General features: G+C 45.2%; 1 protein-coding gene across 8 annotated transcripts in view; it reads right to left on the bottom strand.

Annotated features, from left to right (window-relative positions):
- mta1 (metastasis associated 1) overlaps window positions 1–18,627 on the bottom strand; it is a 161,601-nt gene that overhangs the window by 68,128 nt on the left and 74,846 nt on the right. For all 8 annotated transcript variants that reach the window (XM_070878807.1, XM_070878805.1, XM_070878806.1 and 5 more), the window contains 5 exons: window positions 17,479–17,537; window positions 14,586–14,728; window positions 14,078–14,229; window positions 12,371–12,554; window positions 11,049–11,138 (listed from right to left, as the gene is read on the bottom strand). In XM_070878807.1, the coding sequence (XP_070734908.1) occupies window positions 11,049–11,138; window positions 12,371–12,554; window positions 14,078–14,229; window positions 14,586–14,728; window positions 17,479–17,537 (628 nt within the window). The remainder of the gene's footprint in view (window positions 1–11,048; window positions 11,139–12,370; window positions 12,555–14,077; window positions 14,230–14,585; window positions 14,729–17,478; window positions 17,538–18,627) is intronic.

Here is an 18,627-nt window from a genome sequence, read left to right as displayed (position 1 = left end):
TGGCTCGAAAAAGGGCAGGATTGGATACTAAATATTCCTGGATATTCAGGAAAGATAGGAAAGAAGGAAGGTCGGGTGGCAGTATTGGTTAAGGAGAATATTACAGTGCTGGAGAGAGAGCATGCCCTGGAGGGGTCAAGGACAGAATCTATTTGGGTAGAGTTATGAAACAATAGTAGTGCCATTGCACTTCTAGGTGTATTCTATAGGCCACAAACTAGTGGGAAGGATATAGAGGAGCAAATTTGCAGGGAAATTATAGAGAGGCGGCGCAAGAGCTATAAGAGTAGTGATAATGGGGGACTTCAACTATCCTAATTATAAACTGGGATAGTAATAGAGTAAAGGGCAGAGAGGGGAAAGAATGACTTCGACTTGGACATACAGGGCACAATTTCAAAATGTGCAGATGACACAAAACTTGGCAGTATAGTGAACTGTAAGGAGGATAGTGATAGATTTCAAGAGGACATAGACAGGCTGGTGGAATACGTGGCAGATGAAATTTAATGCAGAAAAGTGCGAAGTGATACATTTTGGTAGGAAGAACGAGGAAAGGCAATATAAACTATAGGGTACAATTCTAAAGGGAGTACATGAACAGAGAGATCTAGGGGTGTATGTGCTCAAATCGTTGAAGGTGGAAGGGCAGGTTGAGATAACGGTTAAAAAAGCATACAGGATCCTGGGCTTCATAAATAGAGGCATCGAGGACAAAAGCAAGGAAATTATGATGAGTCTTTATAAAACACTGTTCCGACCTCAACTGAAGAATTCTCGGCATCGCAATTGGAAAGGATGTGAAGGCCTTGGAGAGAGTGCAGAAAAGGTTTACAAGAATGGTTCCAGAGACGAGGGACTTCAGTTATGTGGATAGACTGGAGAAGTTGAGATTTTTCTCCTCAGAGCAGAGAAGGTTAAGAGGAGACTTGATAGAGGTGTTCAAAATCATGAGGGGTCTGGACAGAGTAGAGAGAGAGAAACTGTTCCCAATGACGAAAAGGGTTAAGAACCAGAGGACACAGATTTAAGATGCTTGGCAGAAGAACCAAAGATAACACTTGGAAAAACTTTTTTACGCATCAAGTGATTCGGATCTGGAATTCACTGCATGAGAGGATGGTGGAGGAAGATTCAATTGTGGCTTTCAAAAGGGACTTGGATAAGTCCCTGAAGGAAAAAAAATTGCAGGGCTACGGGTAAAGGATGAGAGTGGGACTAGCTGAACTGCTCTTGCAGTGAGCCGGCAAGGGTCGATGGGCCAAATGGCCTCCTTCTGTGCTGTAACCAGTCTATGATTCTAAGATATGGCAGAGCAGGTTGTGTGTCTGGACTGCAGTATGTGGGAGTTTGTGGACATCGATACTGTCTCGAACGAACAAATCTGCAGTAGATGTCTCCGCCTCAAATCTCACTGGCTCAGAGTCATTGAGCTGGAGTGCGAGTTGGAGATGGGGAAGGAGTATTTGGACAGTTTGCTCCAGACCTCGGTCACACCTCACAGGTGCTGGATCAGAACGGGGTTGTTGTGACCGATAGTGTACAGAGTAAGGGGAACCCAGGTGAGATAGAGAACGGGAATCCACAGCAACAGATCCTATCCAACAGGCACAAAGCACTTGCTACCAATGTTCTCTGTAAGCTGTGTGACTGCGCAGCGCTCCAGGGAACCCGCGCAGCCAGTGAGCTCGCTTTTAAATTGAAAAAAACGCGCATGTGCTGACTTTTGAGTGAGCCATGCAGCCCCTAAAAAAATTACACGGCACATTGCTTGCTGCCCGAGAGGATAAGGACAGCCAGAATGTTGACCATGGCACCCTGGAGCAGGAGGCTGTCCAAAGGGAGTGTTATGTGGTAGTTGTGGGGCTTCAATAATACAGGGGGGCAGATAGCATGCGCGGTAAGCAGAATCAAGAGGACCTCATGACATGCTGCCTACCTGGTGCCAGGGTGAGGGACATCTCGAACCGGCTTGAAAGGATATTAGAGAGGGTGGGGGAGGATCCAGTCGTTGTGGTCCATGTTGGGACCAACAACATAGGGAAGAGTAGGCAAGAGGTCCTGTTTGGAGAGTACCAGGAGCTCGGAGCTCAAGAGTTGTAATCCCTGGATTATTACTCGAGCCGTGTGCAAATTAGCATAGGGATAAGCAGATTAGAAAGGTGAACACATGGCTAAAGGAGTGATGTGGGAAGCAAGGGTTCCATTTCATGGGACACAGGGCAACAGTACTGAGACAGGAAGGAGCTGTACCGTTGGGACGGGCTCCACCTGAACCTTAAGGGAAGATCGTGTTTGACTAACCTGATTGAATTTTTTGAGGAGGTAACCAAGAGGGTCGAGAATTTTCTATGTTTCTATGACGGTAGTGCATACGATGTAGTATATATGGACTTTAGCAAGGCTTTTGATAAGGTCCCATATGGTAGACTGGTCATGAAGGTTAAAACCCATTGGATCCAGGGCATAGTGGCAAGTTGGATCCAAAATTGGCTTGGAGGTAGGAAACAAAGGGTAATGATTGATGGATGTTTTTGTGACTGGAAGGATGCTTCCAGTGGGGTTCCGCAGGGCTCAGTACTGGGTCCCTTGCTTTTTGTGGTATATATCAACGATTTAGATTTGAATATAGGGAGTATGATTAAGAAATTTGCAGACAACACTAAAATTGGCTGTGTGGGTTGATAATGAAGAGGAAAGTCATGGGCTGCAGGAGGCTATCAATCTACTGGTCAGGTGGGCAGAGCAGTGGCAAATGGAATTTAATTCAGAGAAGTGTGAGGTGATGCACTTTGGGAGGGCTAATAAGGAAAGGGTATACACATTAAGTGGTCGGCCACTTAATAGTGTAGATGAACAAAGGGAGCTTGGAGTGCTTGAAAGTAGCAGGCCAGGTGGATACGTTGGTTAAGAAGGCATACGGAATGCTTGCCTTTATTGGCCGAGGCATAGAATATAAGAGCAGGGAGGTTATGCTTAAATTGTATAACACTTTGATTAGGCCACAGCTGGAATATTGCATGCAGTTCTGGTTGCCGTATTATAGGAAGGATGTGATTGCACTAGAGAGGGTGCAGAGGAGATTTACTAGGATGCTGCCTGGAATGGAGAATCTTAGTTATGAGGACAGATTGGATAGGCTGGGTTTGTTCTCACTGGAACTGAGGAGGTTGAGAGGAGACCTCATCGAGGTGTACAAAATATTGAGGGGCCTGGACATAGTGGATAGTAAGGGTCTATTTCCATTGGTGGAGGGGTCTATTACGAGGGGGCATAGTTTTAAGGTGGTTGGTTGAAGGTTTAGAGGGGATTTGAGGGGGGGGCTTCTTTACTTAGAGGGTTGTGGAGATCTGGAACTCGCTGCTTGAAGAATGGTGGATGCAGAAACCCTTACCACTTTTAAGAGATGGTTGGATGGGCACTTAAAGTGCCGTAACCGGCAAGGTTACGGACCAAGAGCTGGTAATTGGGATTAGACTGGATGACCTTTTGTTGGACGGCGCAGAGAATAGAATACGGCCAGCGTGATCTCCTGGACTAGTTTCGATCGCCTGGATGGGTCGGAGAGGAATTTTCCCAGATTTTTTCTCCCTAAATTGACCTGGGTTTTTAATCTGGTTTTTGCCTCTCCCAGGAGATCACATGGCTCCGGCTGGGGTATAGTGTACAGGGTTTCAGTATAAGGGATGTTGCAGTTGTGTGAGGCGGACTGGTTGGGCTGGGTGCTCTTTGCCTTTATATGTTTATATGTAACTTTTAGGGCTGCTGACCAAGGGCCGTGCGGCTCTTTGTCGACCGGCGTGGACACGATGGGCCGAAATGGCCTCCTTCTGTGCTGTAAATTTCTATGTTTCTATGAACAGGGCTGGGACCAGGGTCCTATGTTCCATGTAATTCTTTTTATGCCCTACGAAGCCACCTTGAGGGGCTGCGCAGGTCATTGAAAATATCACGCATGCGCGGTTTTTACACTGAAATGCCGGCAAGCCGGCTGTGCGGGTTCCCTGGAGCAGTGCGGCGTGGCCGCGCACCTTACACGGAACATTGCCAGGGTCCTAGCGGAAAGGATGAATAGGCCTATCACAAGGACTTTAAACTAGTAAATGACGGAGAGGGCCCAGGTGGAAATATATAAAAATTATAAATAATAATTCTAAAATAAACAAAAGGGAGGAGAGTAAAGGGAAAACGAAAAGATGTAAAATATTTAAATAAGCGTGAGGAAAAACAACATTAAAGCAGAAGGACAGGTTAGGGTGTGTGACCCAAATAAGTGTTCTTTATATAAACACAGAGTACAACAAACAAAGGGAATGAATTCCAGGTGCAAATTCAACTTCGAGGGTGTGATATGGCAGCCAATATGGAGACGTGGGTGCAAGATGGTCAGGACTGGGAACTAAATATATCAGGTTATATGGTCTACAGGAATGATGGGGAAAATGGCAAAGGGGGAGGAGTAGTCTTAGTGATTAAGGATGAAATTACTTCAATGATAAGAGAGGATATAACGAGAGGTAAGCAGACAGTGGAGACTTCATGGGTAGAGTTAAGAAAGAGAAAAGTATTTAAGACTGACCTGGGAGTTGTGTATAGCAGCTGTGAAGTGGCAGAATGTATAAATGCAGAGATTAGATAAGCTTGTAGCAAAGCCAGAGTTGTTTTAATGGGGGACTTTAACTTTCATATAGAGTAGGATAAGCAGACTAGCTCATGTCAGAAAGGTAGTGAATTTCTTGAGTTTAAGAATAGATTTCACAAACTAGGATTGTATTTCCTGGAATTTAGAAGGTGAAGGGGTGATTTGATCGAAGTTAAGGATAGTTTTCTGCAACAATATGTGTTTGAACCAACAAGGGGTCAGGCCATGTTAGATTTAGGAATGAGTTAGGAGCCAGATTTAATTAACAGCCTAACGGTGCATGAACATTTATCGAATAGAGATCATAATATGATTCAAGTTCAATATTGTGTTTGAAAGGGAGGAACGTAAAGCAGCTACTAAAATTCTAGATTTAGGTAAGGCCGACTCCAATGGCATGATACAAGATTGTCCACAGTAAACTGGGCAAATCCGTTAATCGACAGATGATCAGTGAGAGGGTTCAAAAAATAAGTTAATGCGACACAGAACCAGTTTATATCCCGAAGGCGCAAGAGCTCTACTTAACAACTTAGAGCTGTGTTATAAGGCAAAACAGATCAATTTGATATTGAGCCACATAAGATGATGACCAAAAGCTTGGTTAAAGAGGTAGGTTTTAAGGAGTGTCTTAAAGGAGAAATGAGAGGTACAGAGGCGGAGAGGTTTAGGGAGGGAGTTCCAGAGCTTAGGGCCCAAGCAGCTGAAGGCACGGCCACTGATGGTTGAGCAATTATAATCAGGGACGCTTAACATAGAAACATAGAAAATAGGAGCAGGAGTAGGCCATTTGGCCCTTCGAGCCTGCACCGCCATGCAATATGATCATGGCTGATCCTCTATCTCAACACCATATTCCCGCTTTCTCCCCATACCCCTTGTGTCTAGAAATCTATCTATCTCCCTCTTAAATATATTAGTGACTTGGCCTCTACAGCCTTCTGTGTTAGAGAATTCCACAGGTTCACCACCCTCTGAGTGAAGAAATGTTTCCATCTCAGTCCTAAATTTCCTACCCCGTATCCTGAGACAGTGACCCCTTGTTCTAGACTTCCCAGCCAAGGGAAACATCTGCCCCACATCCAGTCTGTCTTAAGAGGGCAGAATTTGAGCAGCGCAGACATCTCGTGGGGTTGTGAGGCTGAAAGTGATTACAGAGATAGGGAGGGACGAGGCTATGGAGGGATTTGTAAACAAGGATGAGAATTTTGAAATTGAGGCGTTGCTTAACTGGGAGCCAATGTAGGTCAGCAAGCACAGGAGCGACGAGTGAGCAGGAATTGGTGCGAGGTAGGACATGGGCTGCTGAATTTTGGGTGACCTCAAGTTTACATAGTGTAGAATGGAGCCAGGAATGCATTAGAGTAGTTAATTCTAGAGGTAACAAAAGAATAGCTGAAGGTTTCAGCAGCAGAAGAACTGAGGCATGGGCGGATGCGGGCAATGTTACGAAGGTGGAAATAGGCGGTTTTAGTTATGCCGCAGATATGTGGCCAGAAGCTCATTTCAGGGTCAAATATAATGCCTAGTTGCGAACAGTCTGGTTTAGCTTCAGATAGAGGCTAGGGAGAGGGATGGAATCAGTGGCTCGGGCACGCAGTTTGTGGCGGGGACCAAAGACAATGGCTTCGGCCTTCCCAATATTTAATTGGAGAACATTTCTGCTCATCTAATATTGGATGTCGGACAAGCAGTCTGACAATTTAGAGATCATGGAGGGGTTGAGAGAAGTGGTGGCGTGGTAGAGCTGGATGTCATCAGCGTACACGTGGAAACTGACTCCGTGTTTTCAGATGATATCGCCATGGGGCAGCAGATAGATGAGAAATAGAAGGGGGCCAAGGATAGATCCTTGGGGGACACCAGAGGTAACGATGCGGGAGTGGGAAGAGAAGCCATTGCATGGAGCTTTTCTGGCTACGATTAGATAGGTAAGAATGGAACCAGGCGAATGCAGTTCCACCCAGCTGGATGATAGTGGAGACACGTTGGAGGAGGATGGAGTGGTCAACTGTGTCAAAAGCTGCAGACAGGTTCAGGAGGATGAGGAGGGATGGTTTACCTTTGTCACAGTTACAAAGGATGACAGCAGGTAAGGGACAACATAAAACTGAAAGAAAAAGCATATAAGATTGCAAAAAATAACACAGATCCTGACGACTGGGAGAAATAAGAACAAAAGCTGACAAAACAGATAGTAAAAGCTACAAAAGGGGAGTATGAAAAGAAACTTGCAAGGGGTATCAAAATCAATAAAAAAATATTTTACAGTTATATTAGGAAATAGAGGGTAGTCAGGAACAATGTGGGTCCCTTGAAAACTGACAACGGTGATATTGTAAATGAATATAAAGAAATGGTGGACATGTTGAATAATTACTGTGGCAGTATTTACTGTAGAGGTAGAAGATAGCTTGAAAACCAATATTTAATCAGGGCACCAAAATTAGCGAAAGCAAAATAACAGTAATAAAGAAAATAATGGCACTAAAGAGTGATAAATCCCCTGGGCCAGTTGCTCTGCATCCCAGGGTTTTAAAGGAAGTAGATGAGAACATTACAGATACCCTAACTATAATCTTCCAATTCAGGAACCGTTCCTTTAGATTGGAAAATTGCACATGTCCGTCCGATATTTAAGAAAGGTGAGAGCGGGAGACCAGGGAATTATAGACCAGTTAGCCTAACATCTGTTGTTGGGGAATTACTAGAGTCTATAAATAAGGATAGAGTGTCTGAACACTGTGAAAATTTTCAGCCAGTATGGATTTGTAAAGAGTAGATCATGCCTGACGAACCCAACTGAGTTTTTTGAAGAGGTGAATAAAGTAGTGGGCAGGGGAATGTCTTTGGATGTTATTTATCTGGACTTCCAGAAGGCATGTGATAAAGTCCCCAATAAGAGAATGTTAGCTAAAGTTGAAGCTCATGGAATTGAAGGTAAACTATTGACCTGGTTCAGAAATTGGCTGAGCGGCAGGAGATAGACAGTAGGGATAATGGGCAGATACTCTAATTTGCAGGATGTGACTAGTGGGATCCCACAGGGATCTATTTGGAGGGCTCAACTATTCACCATATTTATTAATGACCGAGATGATGGGATCAAGAGCCACAAAAGATACGAGGCATTGTAACCAGTGCGGTTGGAAGCATAAGATTATAAATAGATATTAATAGATTAAGTGAATGGGCAAAACTGTGGCAAATGTATTTCAATGTGGGCAAATATGAGGTCATCCACTTTGGAGCTAAAAAGGCTAGATCAGAGTACTTTCTAAATGCTGAAAAGCTAGAAACAGTGGAGGTCCAAAGAGATATGGGTGTCCATGGAAATAGATTAAAATGTCATTGACAGGTCCAGAAAATAATCAAAAAGGCTAATGGAATGCTGGCCTTTATATCTAGCGGACTAGAATACAAGGGGGTAGAAGTTATGCTGCAGCTATACAAAACCCGGATTAGACCACACCTGGAGTACTGTGAGCAGTTCTGGGCACCACACCATAGGAATGCTATATTGGACTTGGAGGGCAGCAGTGTAGCTTTACCAGAATTATACCTGGACTCCATGGGTTAAATTATGAGAAAAGATTACACAAACTAGGGGTGTTTTCCCTCGAATTTATAAGATTAAGGGGTGATTTTATTTAAGTTTTCAAGATATGATGGGGTATGGTAGCATAGTGGTTATGCTACTGGACTAGTAATCCCAAGGACCCGATCCAGAGACCAGAGTTCAAAATTCAGTTATTTAAATCAATCTGGAATAAAAAGCTATCAATAATGATGACTATAAAACTACTGGATAGTTGTTAAAAAAAACCCATCTGGTTCACTAATATCCTTCACGGAAGGAAATCTGCTGTCCTTACCTGGTCTGGCCTACAATGTGGCTGACTCTTAACTGCCCTCTGAAATGATATAGCAAGTCACTCAGTTGTACCAAACTGCTATGAAAAACAATACTACACAGACTGCAGCGGTTCAAGAAGGTGGCTCACCATCAGCTTCTCAAGAGCAATTAGGGATGGGCAATAAATGCTGACCTTGCCCATATCCCATGAACAAATAAAAAAAAAATTACAGGGAACTGATAGTGTAGCTAGAGAGAAACGATTTCTGCTGTTTGGAAAATCGCAGACTACGGGGCAGAGTTTAAAAAATAGAACCAGACCTTTCAGGAGTGAAGTTCGAAAATACTTCTACATGCAAAGGGTGGTCGAATTTTGGAACTCTCTTCCGCAAATGGCAGTTGATGCTAGATCAATTGTTAATTCTATATCGGAGATTGATAGATTTTTGTTAACCAACAGTATTAAGGAATATGGGGCAAAGGTGGAGTTAGGTCACAGATCAAACATTGAATGGCGGAAAATACTCGAGGGACTAAATGGCATACTCCTGTTCCTATGGGCCTAAGTTTCCCCAACCCCTTTTTTACGGCGCACTAACACGAGATGCACCGACTTTGTGCGCTCAAACCAGCGGCAAAAAACTTACTGCGTATTCTGGCTATTCTTCTGTGTGTCCTGGGTCCTGGTGACGGCGCTTCTGTTTGAGTGTGGGGGGGGGGGGGGCGGAGCTACAGCCCTGCGCCGAAAACAGTGCCGGCAGCTGCGCGCGTGCGCAGTAGCTCCTCACCCTCCCAGCCCGTCCTGGCTCCAGACCCGATGCTCGCTGTTCCTATCCCTGGCCGAAGGGACAACCCGATGTTCGCCGCCCCGATCCCGGGCCGAGTGGCCTGCTGCACAGGCCGGCCGCTGCCTTCCCACATTCAGTACAAAAATGACAGTATTTGCAAACCAAATGCTAGAACAATTTCTTCCAGCACTCAGTGTGATATCTGAGTAATTGTGACACTAGGGCAATGGCCTTTCTTTCTGCCTGAAGCGATTGTTATCGTGTTTCCAAACTACAATCTTTCTTTATTACCAAACTACATTGATCAGACCCATTAAATCCAACAGCCAATTGAGGTTTAGTCATTTTTTTTAAATTGCTGCTATCTACACATTGAGGGTGATGCTAATTTTGGAGTGAAGTCTATGCCCACGGCAGGAACTCTGCATTGACAGATTCTTTCAAGCAACAACCTGGGTAGGCATGACGGGGAACCAGGAGCTGTACCTCGGAGATCTCTCCTGCTGCTGGCTGTGAGCCTCCCCTAGCCCCGGTCAAAGGGCGTTACCGGTGCATGCTCCAGTCGGCGAGGTAGGACTTTTTATTTCTTATTACTTGATTTATTTTTTCATTTATTATTCTTTATTAATTATGATGGTTTCTATGCTTCTTTATTGTTAAAAGTGAAGTGTTTAATGCTTTGGGGAATCCTCTAACTTCCTTCCTCCCCCCCCCCCCGCCACCTCTGCCTACCTGTGCTAATCTCTTAATTCATTGCAGGGTTTTTCAGAACGTACAAAAGTGGCCACTTACTCTGGCCTAAGTTAGTTTGGAGTAAGTTTTAGCTGGCTAAACTTGTTTAAATGGTCAAAACAGGCCTAAGTGGCTGGTAACGCCCCCTTTTGAAAAAAAAATCTAACTAACTCACTTACACTGGAGCAACTTAAATGGGGAGAACTGCGATTTTTAAGTTACTCCAAGAAAATCTAGTTGCTCCAAAAAAAAGAGCAACTCCTGGGGAAACTTGGGCCCATATATCCCTAAGTTCCTATGATATTCCTCCTACTCAGCAATAGCCCAGGGCTCTGAGGCCAATTATACTGCTGACAACTATTGTCTTGGTTGCGATTAACCAGCATAACAGACTCTGAGGATAGAACCCAGGACCTTCTAGGCTGCATGAGTGGATGCTGCGGTGTCTCTATCCAATAGGCCACCAGGGGAACTTTGGTTACTAATTACAGATTTATTCATTGCTATGTCAGCGCAACACTCAAGATAATTCCCTATGGGTTCTGGTAAAAAATGCACAGTGAACAAACTCTCACTTCACAAAGCACAGATACTTAGGGGTCAGGGTAGAATGAACACTTGCTTCAGGAAGCGTACTTAGTTTCGGCAGTGGTTATAAAATATAGACCAGTTTTAGTCACCCACCTTTTACACAGATCCACGTAAATAAGTTATATTTTGATAGTGCAGATAGCTCAGATTTATATTATTATGGGTTCTATCTAGAGTTAAGCAACAGGTTTTTAGCTGGTCTAAAAGAGGGAGAGCAAAAATGTTTCATTAATTTATATTCCCATTATGGTTCCACTATCGGAAGGTTTGCCTGTTTTATTTCTGCTCAAAACAATATTCAGTGATTTAATTGGTCTGAACCAGGAACAGATGACTTAAATAATTAAACCACAATTGTGAGTTATTCACAAGTGTGATTAATTATTCAAAATAAGAACCACTGCACCAGCATGTGTCACTAGTTTGGGGTGACTCTTACCTAGGTATTCCACGATTGTTTCCAAGGGTTTTCTAACAGCTCGTTTCAGTCCTGTGGTTTGATCTGGTGCTTCTGGTAGCCGCAGAGTACCTGGTACATAAAAGAGATGCAGGTTGTTTTAGGAACCCTCAGTCCTCCAGAACAATTTCGAATTCTCTCAATTCCATTTCAGAGGAACAGGGTGCCACGGTGGGGTTAGACACTGTCCTTTCATCTTCTGAGACCTGGGTTCAGATCCAGCCCAGGCTGATGGGACGAAAAGTTACTTCTCTCTGCTGGCTGTAAGAGTCCTGTTTGAAATAGGTTTGGGGCCCATCTCAACCAAGCTCCGAGCAGGCAGGGCCATGCAGCATGAATTTGACACTAACTGGCAATCCTGCTCCGAGAGGTCACAGGATGGTTGGTGTGGGAAATCATACAATGATACATAGAAACATAGAAACATAGAAATTAGGTGCAGGAGCAGGCCATTCGGCCCTTAGAGCCTGCACCGCCATTCAAAAAGATCATGGCTCAACCTCGGTACCCCAGTCCTGCTTTCTCTCCATACCCCTTGATCCCTTTGGCCGTAAGGGTCACATCTAACTCCCTTTTGAATATATCTAACGAACTGGCCTCAACAACTTTCTGCGGCAGGGAATTCCACAGATTAACAACTCTCTAAGTGAAGAAGTTTCTCCTCATCTTGGTCCTAAGTGGCTTACCCCTTATTCTTAGACTGTGACCCCTGGTTTTGGAACTCCCCAGCAACGGGAACATTCTTCCTGCCTCTAACCTGTCCAATCCCGTCAGAATGTTATACGTTTCTATGAGATCCCCTCTCATTCTTCTAAACTCCAGTGGATACAAGCCCAGTTAATCCAGTCTCTCCTCATACGTCAGTCCTGCCATCCCTGGAATCAGTCGGGTACAGCACAGGAGGTGGCCATTCAGCCCCTCATGCCTGTGTCAGCTCTTTGAAAGAGCAATCGAATTAGCTCCGCTCTCCTGCCCTTTCTCCATATGCCTGAAATTTTTTAATTCTTCAAGTATTTCTGTGCTATACTATTCTATGATTCTATTTATCCAATTCCATTTTGAAAGTTATTATTGAATTTGTTTCCACCACCCGAGGAGAATTCCTGCCAGATAAAGAATAATCTGGGTCTTGGAGAGTGACCAGCACACAGGGAACCTGAAACAGCAAGAGCTGGATGAGGGAATATAATCATGTGCAAGAAAGGACCATATCCTCATCTGTGAACCACACTCAAGCCTGGAGGAGAACTTTTTCACCACTGTAACCCTGTTTAATGTTGCCCTCACATTTCCTCGGTACTTACACTCTGCCCTGATGGCCGCACTGTTGATCGGCACATAGGGGTGTCGTGCCGCCTGCTGCAGAATGTCCTGACATAAACGCCTGGCCATTCTCGTCAGTTTGGTCGTGTGCAGGTAAAAGGCCTGCCGTGTCTTCAATGCGAACTTGGGACTGCTGCTGTTCCTAACTGGCAGGCCATGAGCGTTCTGGAGCGAGGCAGAGAGGAAAGGGCATAACAGTTACAGCAATCCTGCAAATACACGCCAAAATAAAAATAAGAGTCTTGAAAGAAAGACTTGCATTTATATAGCACCTTTCACGACCAGCGGATGTCTCAAAGCACTTTACAGCCAATTAAGTACTTTTGGAGTGTAGTCACTGTTGTAATGTGGGAAACGCAGCAGCCAACTTGCACACAGCAAGCTCCCACAAACAGCAATATGATAATGACCAGATAAACTGTTTTTGTTATGTTGATTGAGGAATAAATATTGGTCAGGACAGCAGGGATAACTCCCCTGTTCTTCTTTGAAATAGTGCCATGGGATCTTTTATATCCACTTGAGAGGGCAGACGGGACCTTGGTTTAACATCGCATCCAAAAGACTGCACTTTCCACAATGTGGGACTCCCTCAGTACTGCACTGGAGTGTCAGCCTAGATTTATGTGCTCAAGTCTCTGGAGTGGGACTTGAACCCACTGCCTTCTGACTGAGAGGCCAGAGTGCTACCCACTGAGCCACAGCTGACACTGAGGGGTTTACATGGACAACAGAGATGGTGCAGCGAGGGGCTGTGCTGCGGACTGATGCATTCCATGGCGACTGCCCCTCTCTCTGAGGGAGGCGCAGAGTGAACACAAGGCGGTTCCTCATGTAGGAATGGGAGAAGAAAAATCTTCAAGGGTAGCTGGTTTGAGGTGGCACTCTGTTATCATTCTCAGGGAAATCCATTGCAACATAAATATATTAATGACAAGAAATACCCTGCATTTATATATAACTATATCACATCCCTTTTGTTACATAGGCAAACAGGGACAGCCATTGTGCGCATAACAAGACCACAAACAGCACTGAGATGAACCTCGGTTAATCTGTTTAGGAAGGTTTTGGTTGAGGGAGGAGTATTGATCAGGACACTGGGAGAACGCCCCTGCTCTTCTTCAAATAATGATGTGCGAGATTCATCATCCATCCAAAAAGACAGATTTAACATCTTGGCTGATTTCCAGCACCTCCAACAGTGCAGCACTCCCTCAGTACTGCACTAAAGTGGCAGTTAGAATTACTCACTCAAGTCTCTGGAGTGGAGCTTGAACCATGACCTCCTGACTCTGAGGCGAGAGTGCTACGCACTGAGCCAAACTGACTTTGTGAACGGTTTGTTGTTGAGTCAACTGATCTGTCAGGGTGGGGTTAGAGGCATTACAATTTCTCCCAGTGCCAAGGGTTAGCGCCTCTATCCAGTTACTCCCGCTGGTAAGGGCACGTGTGTGGACGCGGGATCGGGACTGGATCATATCTGACTGCAATCTAACAACACTCTAACAAGGCAATGACACTTGTCTATGTTCACGCCTCAATAACGAGCCCCTTGAATGAGCGATCGGAGGCCGGCCGTGCGCCTGCACTGCAGCAAGCAGTACATTTCAGAGGAGGAAAGGAAGGAGAGTAAACTGGTGGAGAAAAGCTGGCAATTGGTGCAATCTCCAGCATTTGGCAGTTACCAGATTATTCCGGTTTGGTCCTGGCCTTTCACCGTCCAGCCGGGTTGGCATTTTCAGTCCTCCATACTTCTTCCAGTAGGCCCAGCAGGCTGCGCAGAGCCGGCACTGCATGTTGGGAGGGCCCCACGAGTACCACTGGTACGACTGAGTAGCTGGTGAAACAAAAATAGACACAAATAAATTGCAACCTTCCTCCTGCAGCCCGGAACCATCGGGAGCGCAGCACGGTCCAGCCGGGAGTAAATGGAGCATCACGTTCCATGTTTGGATAGCTCAGTCTGGTTGCTAGCAGCCAACTGGTTATTAATACCCGGTGTCGTCCAAGGCCCAGTGCTGCTGCGCTGATAAACCCGGAGCCGGGCAGTGGCTTCTGGCTGCCACCTGTCTCGGGGCCCTCTTGCCATCCTGGCTCAATGACTGACATTAATGGCCCACAGCGCTCAAAACAGCAGACGCTTCAAGCCCCGCGGAGGCCTTCACACTGCTCTGTGATCCCAAGAGTACTTACTGAAACAGCTCTCGCACGCTCGCCCCGGTCCTGGCACTGCCACTGCCACTGCCACTGTCCCATTTGGTGCCAGCGCGCTCCCTCCGTTCACCGCTCCAGTCTTTGTGTTGCTTACGTTGATCTGGTTCGGGTTTGGCTTATTACTAAAGAGTGGGGTGTTGGGGGGGGGAGAAGACATAAGAATAAGGCTGCATTCAGTGACACCACAAGTATCCGCCAGGATGGAGAGGATTGAGTATTTCCCCCATCAATCACCCTTGCAGTAAGTGACTGGGATTGATTTTGTGCACAGAATTATGTATTATGTAACTATACTTCACTCGCTGTCAGAGAAATAATCCTGCTGTTATCAGGAGACTCTGCTGAAGTTTCGGTCATGAGTTCTGTTCACTGTAGTTCGTAGAGACTCTGTGTAAATAGACCCTGTTTGTCGTAAATCCCTCAGACCCATTATTGGCACAGTGGTGTATTGACACAATGGTGACAATAATGACTCATAGAAAGGCAGATTGTGGAACATGGAGATGACAGGACAGAGTCAACCTGTGGGACATGGTGAAGCATCCATTTCCTGTTATTGGCAGCGAAACAAAACCAATCACAGTCGAGAAATGTACAACCTCATTACCGCCAATGTTTGTAAATTCCCCTGCGGTTAAACTGTGAAAATGCTGAAAAGAAAAGCTGAAGAGACTTTCCAAACAGCTCACCACAGTCCAAACATATTTCCCCCCAGCACAATCCAGTCCAGTCCAGTTTCCCCCACAGTCCAGTCCGGCTCCCCCTACAGTCCAGTCCAGCTCCCACAGTTCAGTCCAGCGAGACAAAAGGAAGAATGAAGAATATTGCATGTTCTCAGGGTGTCCCAAAGTGCTTTACAACCAATTATTTACTTTTTTGAGGTCTTATGTAGGCAATGGCACACAAGGTCCCACAAACAGCAAATGACCAAATAGCCTGCCTTTCTTTTTGTAGTTGTGTTGGTTAAGTAAGGAATATTGGCCAAGACAACGTCTTGTTCCTTGAATAGTGACATGGGCTCTCTGACATCCACCTGAACAGGCAGACGAGGCATGAGTTTAAATAGCATCCCAAAAGACAAGGAGTGGCGCCCTCCCTCAGATCCCGCCACAAACTCTCTACCCTTCTGACTAATTCCATCTCCCTCCCTCGCCACCATCTCAGGTTGAACCAGACTATCTGCAACCTTAGCATCCTATTCGACACTGAACTCAGTTTACACCCTTATGCCCTCCGTCACAAAGATCATATACTTTCACCTCCATCATTCAGCTCATCTCCTTCAAAAACCCTCATCCATGCCTTTGCGACCTCCAGATTCGATAGTTCCAATGCTCTCCTGGTCAGCCTTCCGTCACCCACCTCTGTAAATTTTAGTTCATCCAAAATTCTGCTGCCCGTATCTTATCGTGCACCGGGTCCTATTTACCCATCACCCCTGTCCCCCTGACCTACATTGGTTCCTGTCCCTCAACGCCTCCAATTTAAAATTCTTATCCTCGTGCTTAAAACCCTTCATGGCCTTGATCCTGCCTATGTTTGTAAACTCCTCCAGCCCTGCACGCCACTCCACTCCACTCCCACATCTTCGCTTCCCCCCAACCCGGACTCTCAGTTTCTCCGACTCTGGCCTCTTGTGCATCACCTGCTCACTTTATCCAACCATTGGCAGCCGTGCCTTCAGCTGGCCAGGCCCTAAACTCTGGAATTTCATCTCTAAATCTCTTTGCTTCTCCACCACACTCTTTTTCTTTCAGACCTTCCTTAAAATCCACCTCTTCGATTCATCCTAATCCCTCCTTCTTTAGCTTAGGATTCATTTTAGGCCTTGGGATGTCTGTCTCTGTTTAAAGATGCTATATAAGTTGTGGTTGTTCTGCCATTGGTGATGAAGTATAAATTCAGACAGAAATGTTTTCAGTAGCTCCAAGACACAAAGCAGTGATATACGAAGTTAAGTTACATGTACAGCAAGCGATTAAGAAAGCAAATGGTAAGTTGGCCTTTATTATAATAGGATTTGAGTACAAGAGTAAAGATGTCTTACTGCAATGTCGGGCCCTGTTGAGACCACACCTGGAGTAGTGTGTACAGGTTTAGTCTCCTTACCCAAGGAAGGATATACTTGCCATAGAGGGAGTGCGACAAAGGTTCAACAGACTGATTCCTGGGATTTGGGGATTGTCCTGCGAGGAGAGATTGAGTATACTAGGCCTATATTCTCTAGTGTTTAGAAGAATGAGAGATGATCTCATTGAAAAATACAAAATTCTTTCGGGGCTTGACAGCGTAGATGCAGGGAGGATGTTTTCCCTGGCTGGGAAGTCTAGAACCAGGGGTCACAGTCTCACAATCAGGGGTTGGCCATTTAGGACTGAGATGAGGAGAAATTTCTTCACTCAGAGGTGGTGATTCTTTGGAATTCTCTACCCCAGAGGGCTGTGGAGGCTCAGTCGTTGAGTATATTCAAGACAGAGATTGATAGATTTTTTATTAAGAGAATCAAGGATATGGGGATAGTGCAGGAAGATGGAGTTGAGGTAGAAGATCAGCCATGAACTTAGTGAATAGCAGAGCAGGCTCGAGGGGCCGAATGGCCTAATCCTGTTCCTAATTCTTATGTTCTTAAGATGGCCCCAAAAACTTAATACATCTCCCTGTCACATAGGCTTACAGTAACCAGTAATGACTGGTTAGAGAGACAGGGAGGGATGGAGACAGAGATACAGATCGATACTGGCAGGGGCATAGACTTATACTGACAGAGACATGGACTGATACCAACAGGGACACTTTTTGACATTTCACAAGTGACTTGGCTGGACACAGCTGTGAAGGCAAAACACATTTGTTGCAGAAAAGATATGCTTACTAGTTAGGGATGTACACTTGTTTCAGTTTGCTCTCTGCTTCAGCCGCTTTCAGCCGTTTCTAAGTGAAAGACAATGAGATCAGAGGTAATACGCGCAGACAAACTACCGACACTTCACCCGATATCGATCCATAAACTGACTTAAAATACAAGACATTGCGTCTTCTGGCTCACACTGACCAAAAGTAAAGTACTCCAATTTCGGGAGGTATTTACAGAAAACCATTTATTAAATCAGAGGAACTAGATGGTGTAGAGGGTTGGCACATTCTCCTTTCATGTCTGGGAACAGGGGTCAAATCTATCCAGACCGATGGGCTGAATGTCTCCCTCTGTGTTGACTGTGTAGACTGCGCACATTTCCAAGTGCCACACTGTTGTAGATATTCATACTCAGCACACTTTAAACGTATTACATCTCATTTAGATCAGTAAATTGCCTGTGGCATTGCCCAGTTAATTATAAGTAAAACATTTTTTTAATATACACACGAGGTAGTAGCTGATTTGGGAGATACTCTTCAGAAACTCACTCCACAGAGCCAACTAGTGGTCAGAGCCACCAACTACAGTGTGACAGTTGGCATTGTAAAACTGAATGGGAAATATTAGCACAGCAACACTGACACAAAAGTGTGACAACAGGGAGTAAGGTTCATGGACAGCAAGTGCACACCCTACACAAGTTTAATATACAGATAAATGCACCCGACACAGATACAAAATCTTATATTAAAAAAAATGTAGAAAGAGAGCCAGTGTTTGGCTTGAAATTTATAACCAGTTACAACTGCCCTCAGCAGTTTAGAAGCAGCTGCAATGATCTGGATATGCCTATTAGAGCAGTGACCTGAAAGGCACAGACCAGGTTAGCAGCGAAATATGGCGTCAGTGTAACAGATTTTTTTTAAAATTCATTCAAGGGATGTGGGCGTCGCTGACATTTATTGCCCATCCCTAATTGCCCACGAGAAAGTGGTGGTGAACTGCCTTCTTGAACCGCTGCAGTCCTTGTGGTGAAGGTTCTCCCACACTGTTGTTAGGGAGGGAGTTCCAAGATTTTGACCCAGCGACGATGAAGGAACGGCGAGATATTTCCAAGTCAGGATGGTGTGTAACTTGGAGAGGAATGTGGAGGTGGTGGTGGTG

Source organism: Pristiophorus japonicus, chromosome 4 (genome assembly GCF_044704955.1).
Source record: "Pristiophorus japonicus isolate sPriJap1 chromosome 4, sPriJap1.hap1, whole genome shotgun sequence".
Lineage (NCBI taxonomy): Eukaryota > Metazoa > Chordata > Chondrichthyes > Pristiophoridae > Pristiophorus > Pristiophorus japonicus.
Note: the sequence above shows the minus strand (reverse complement) of the source record. Positions and strands in the feature narration are given on the sequence as shown.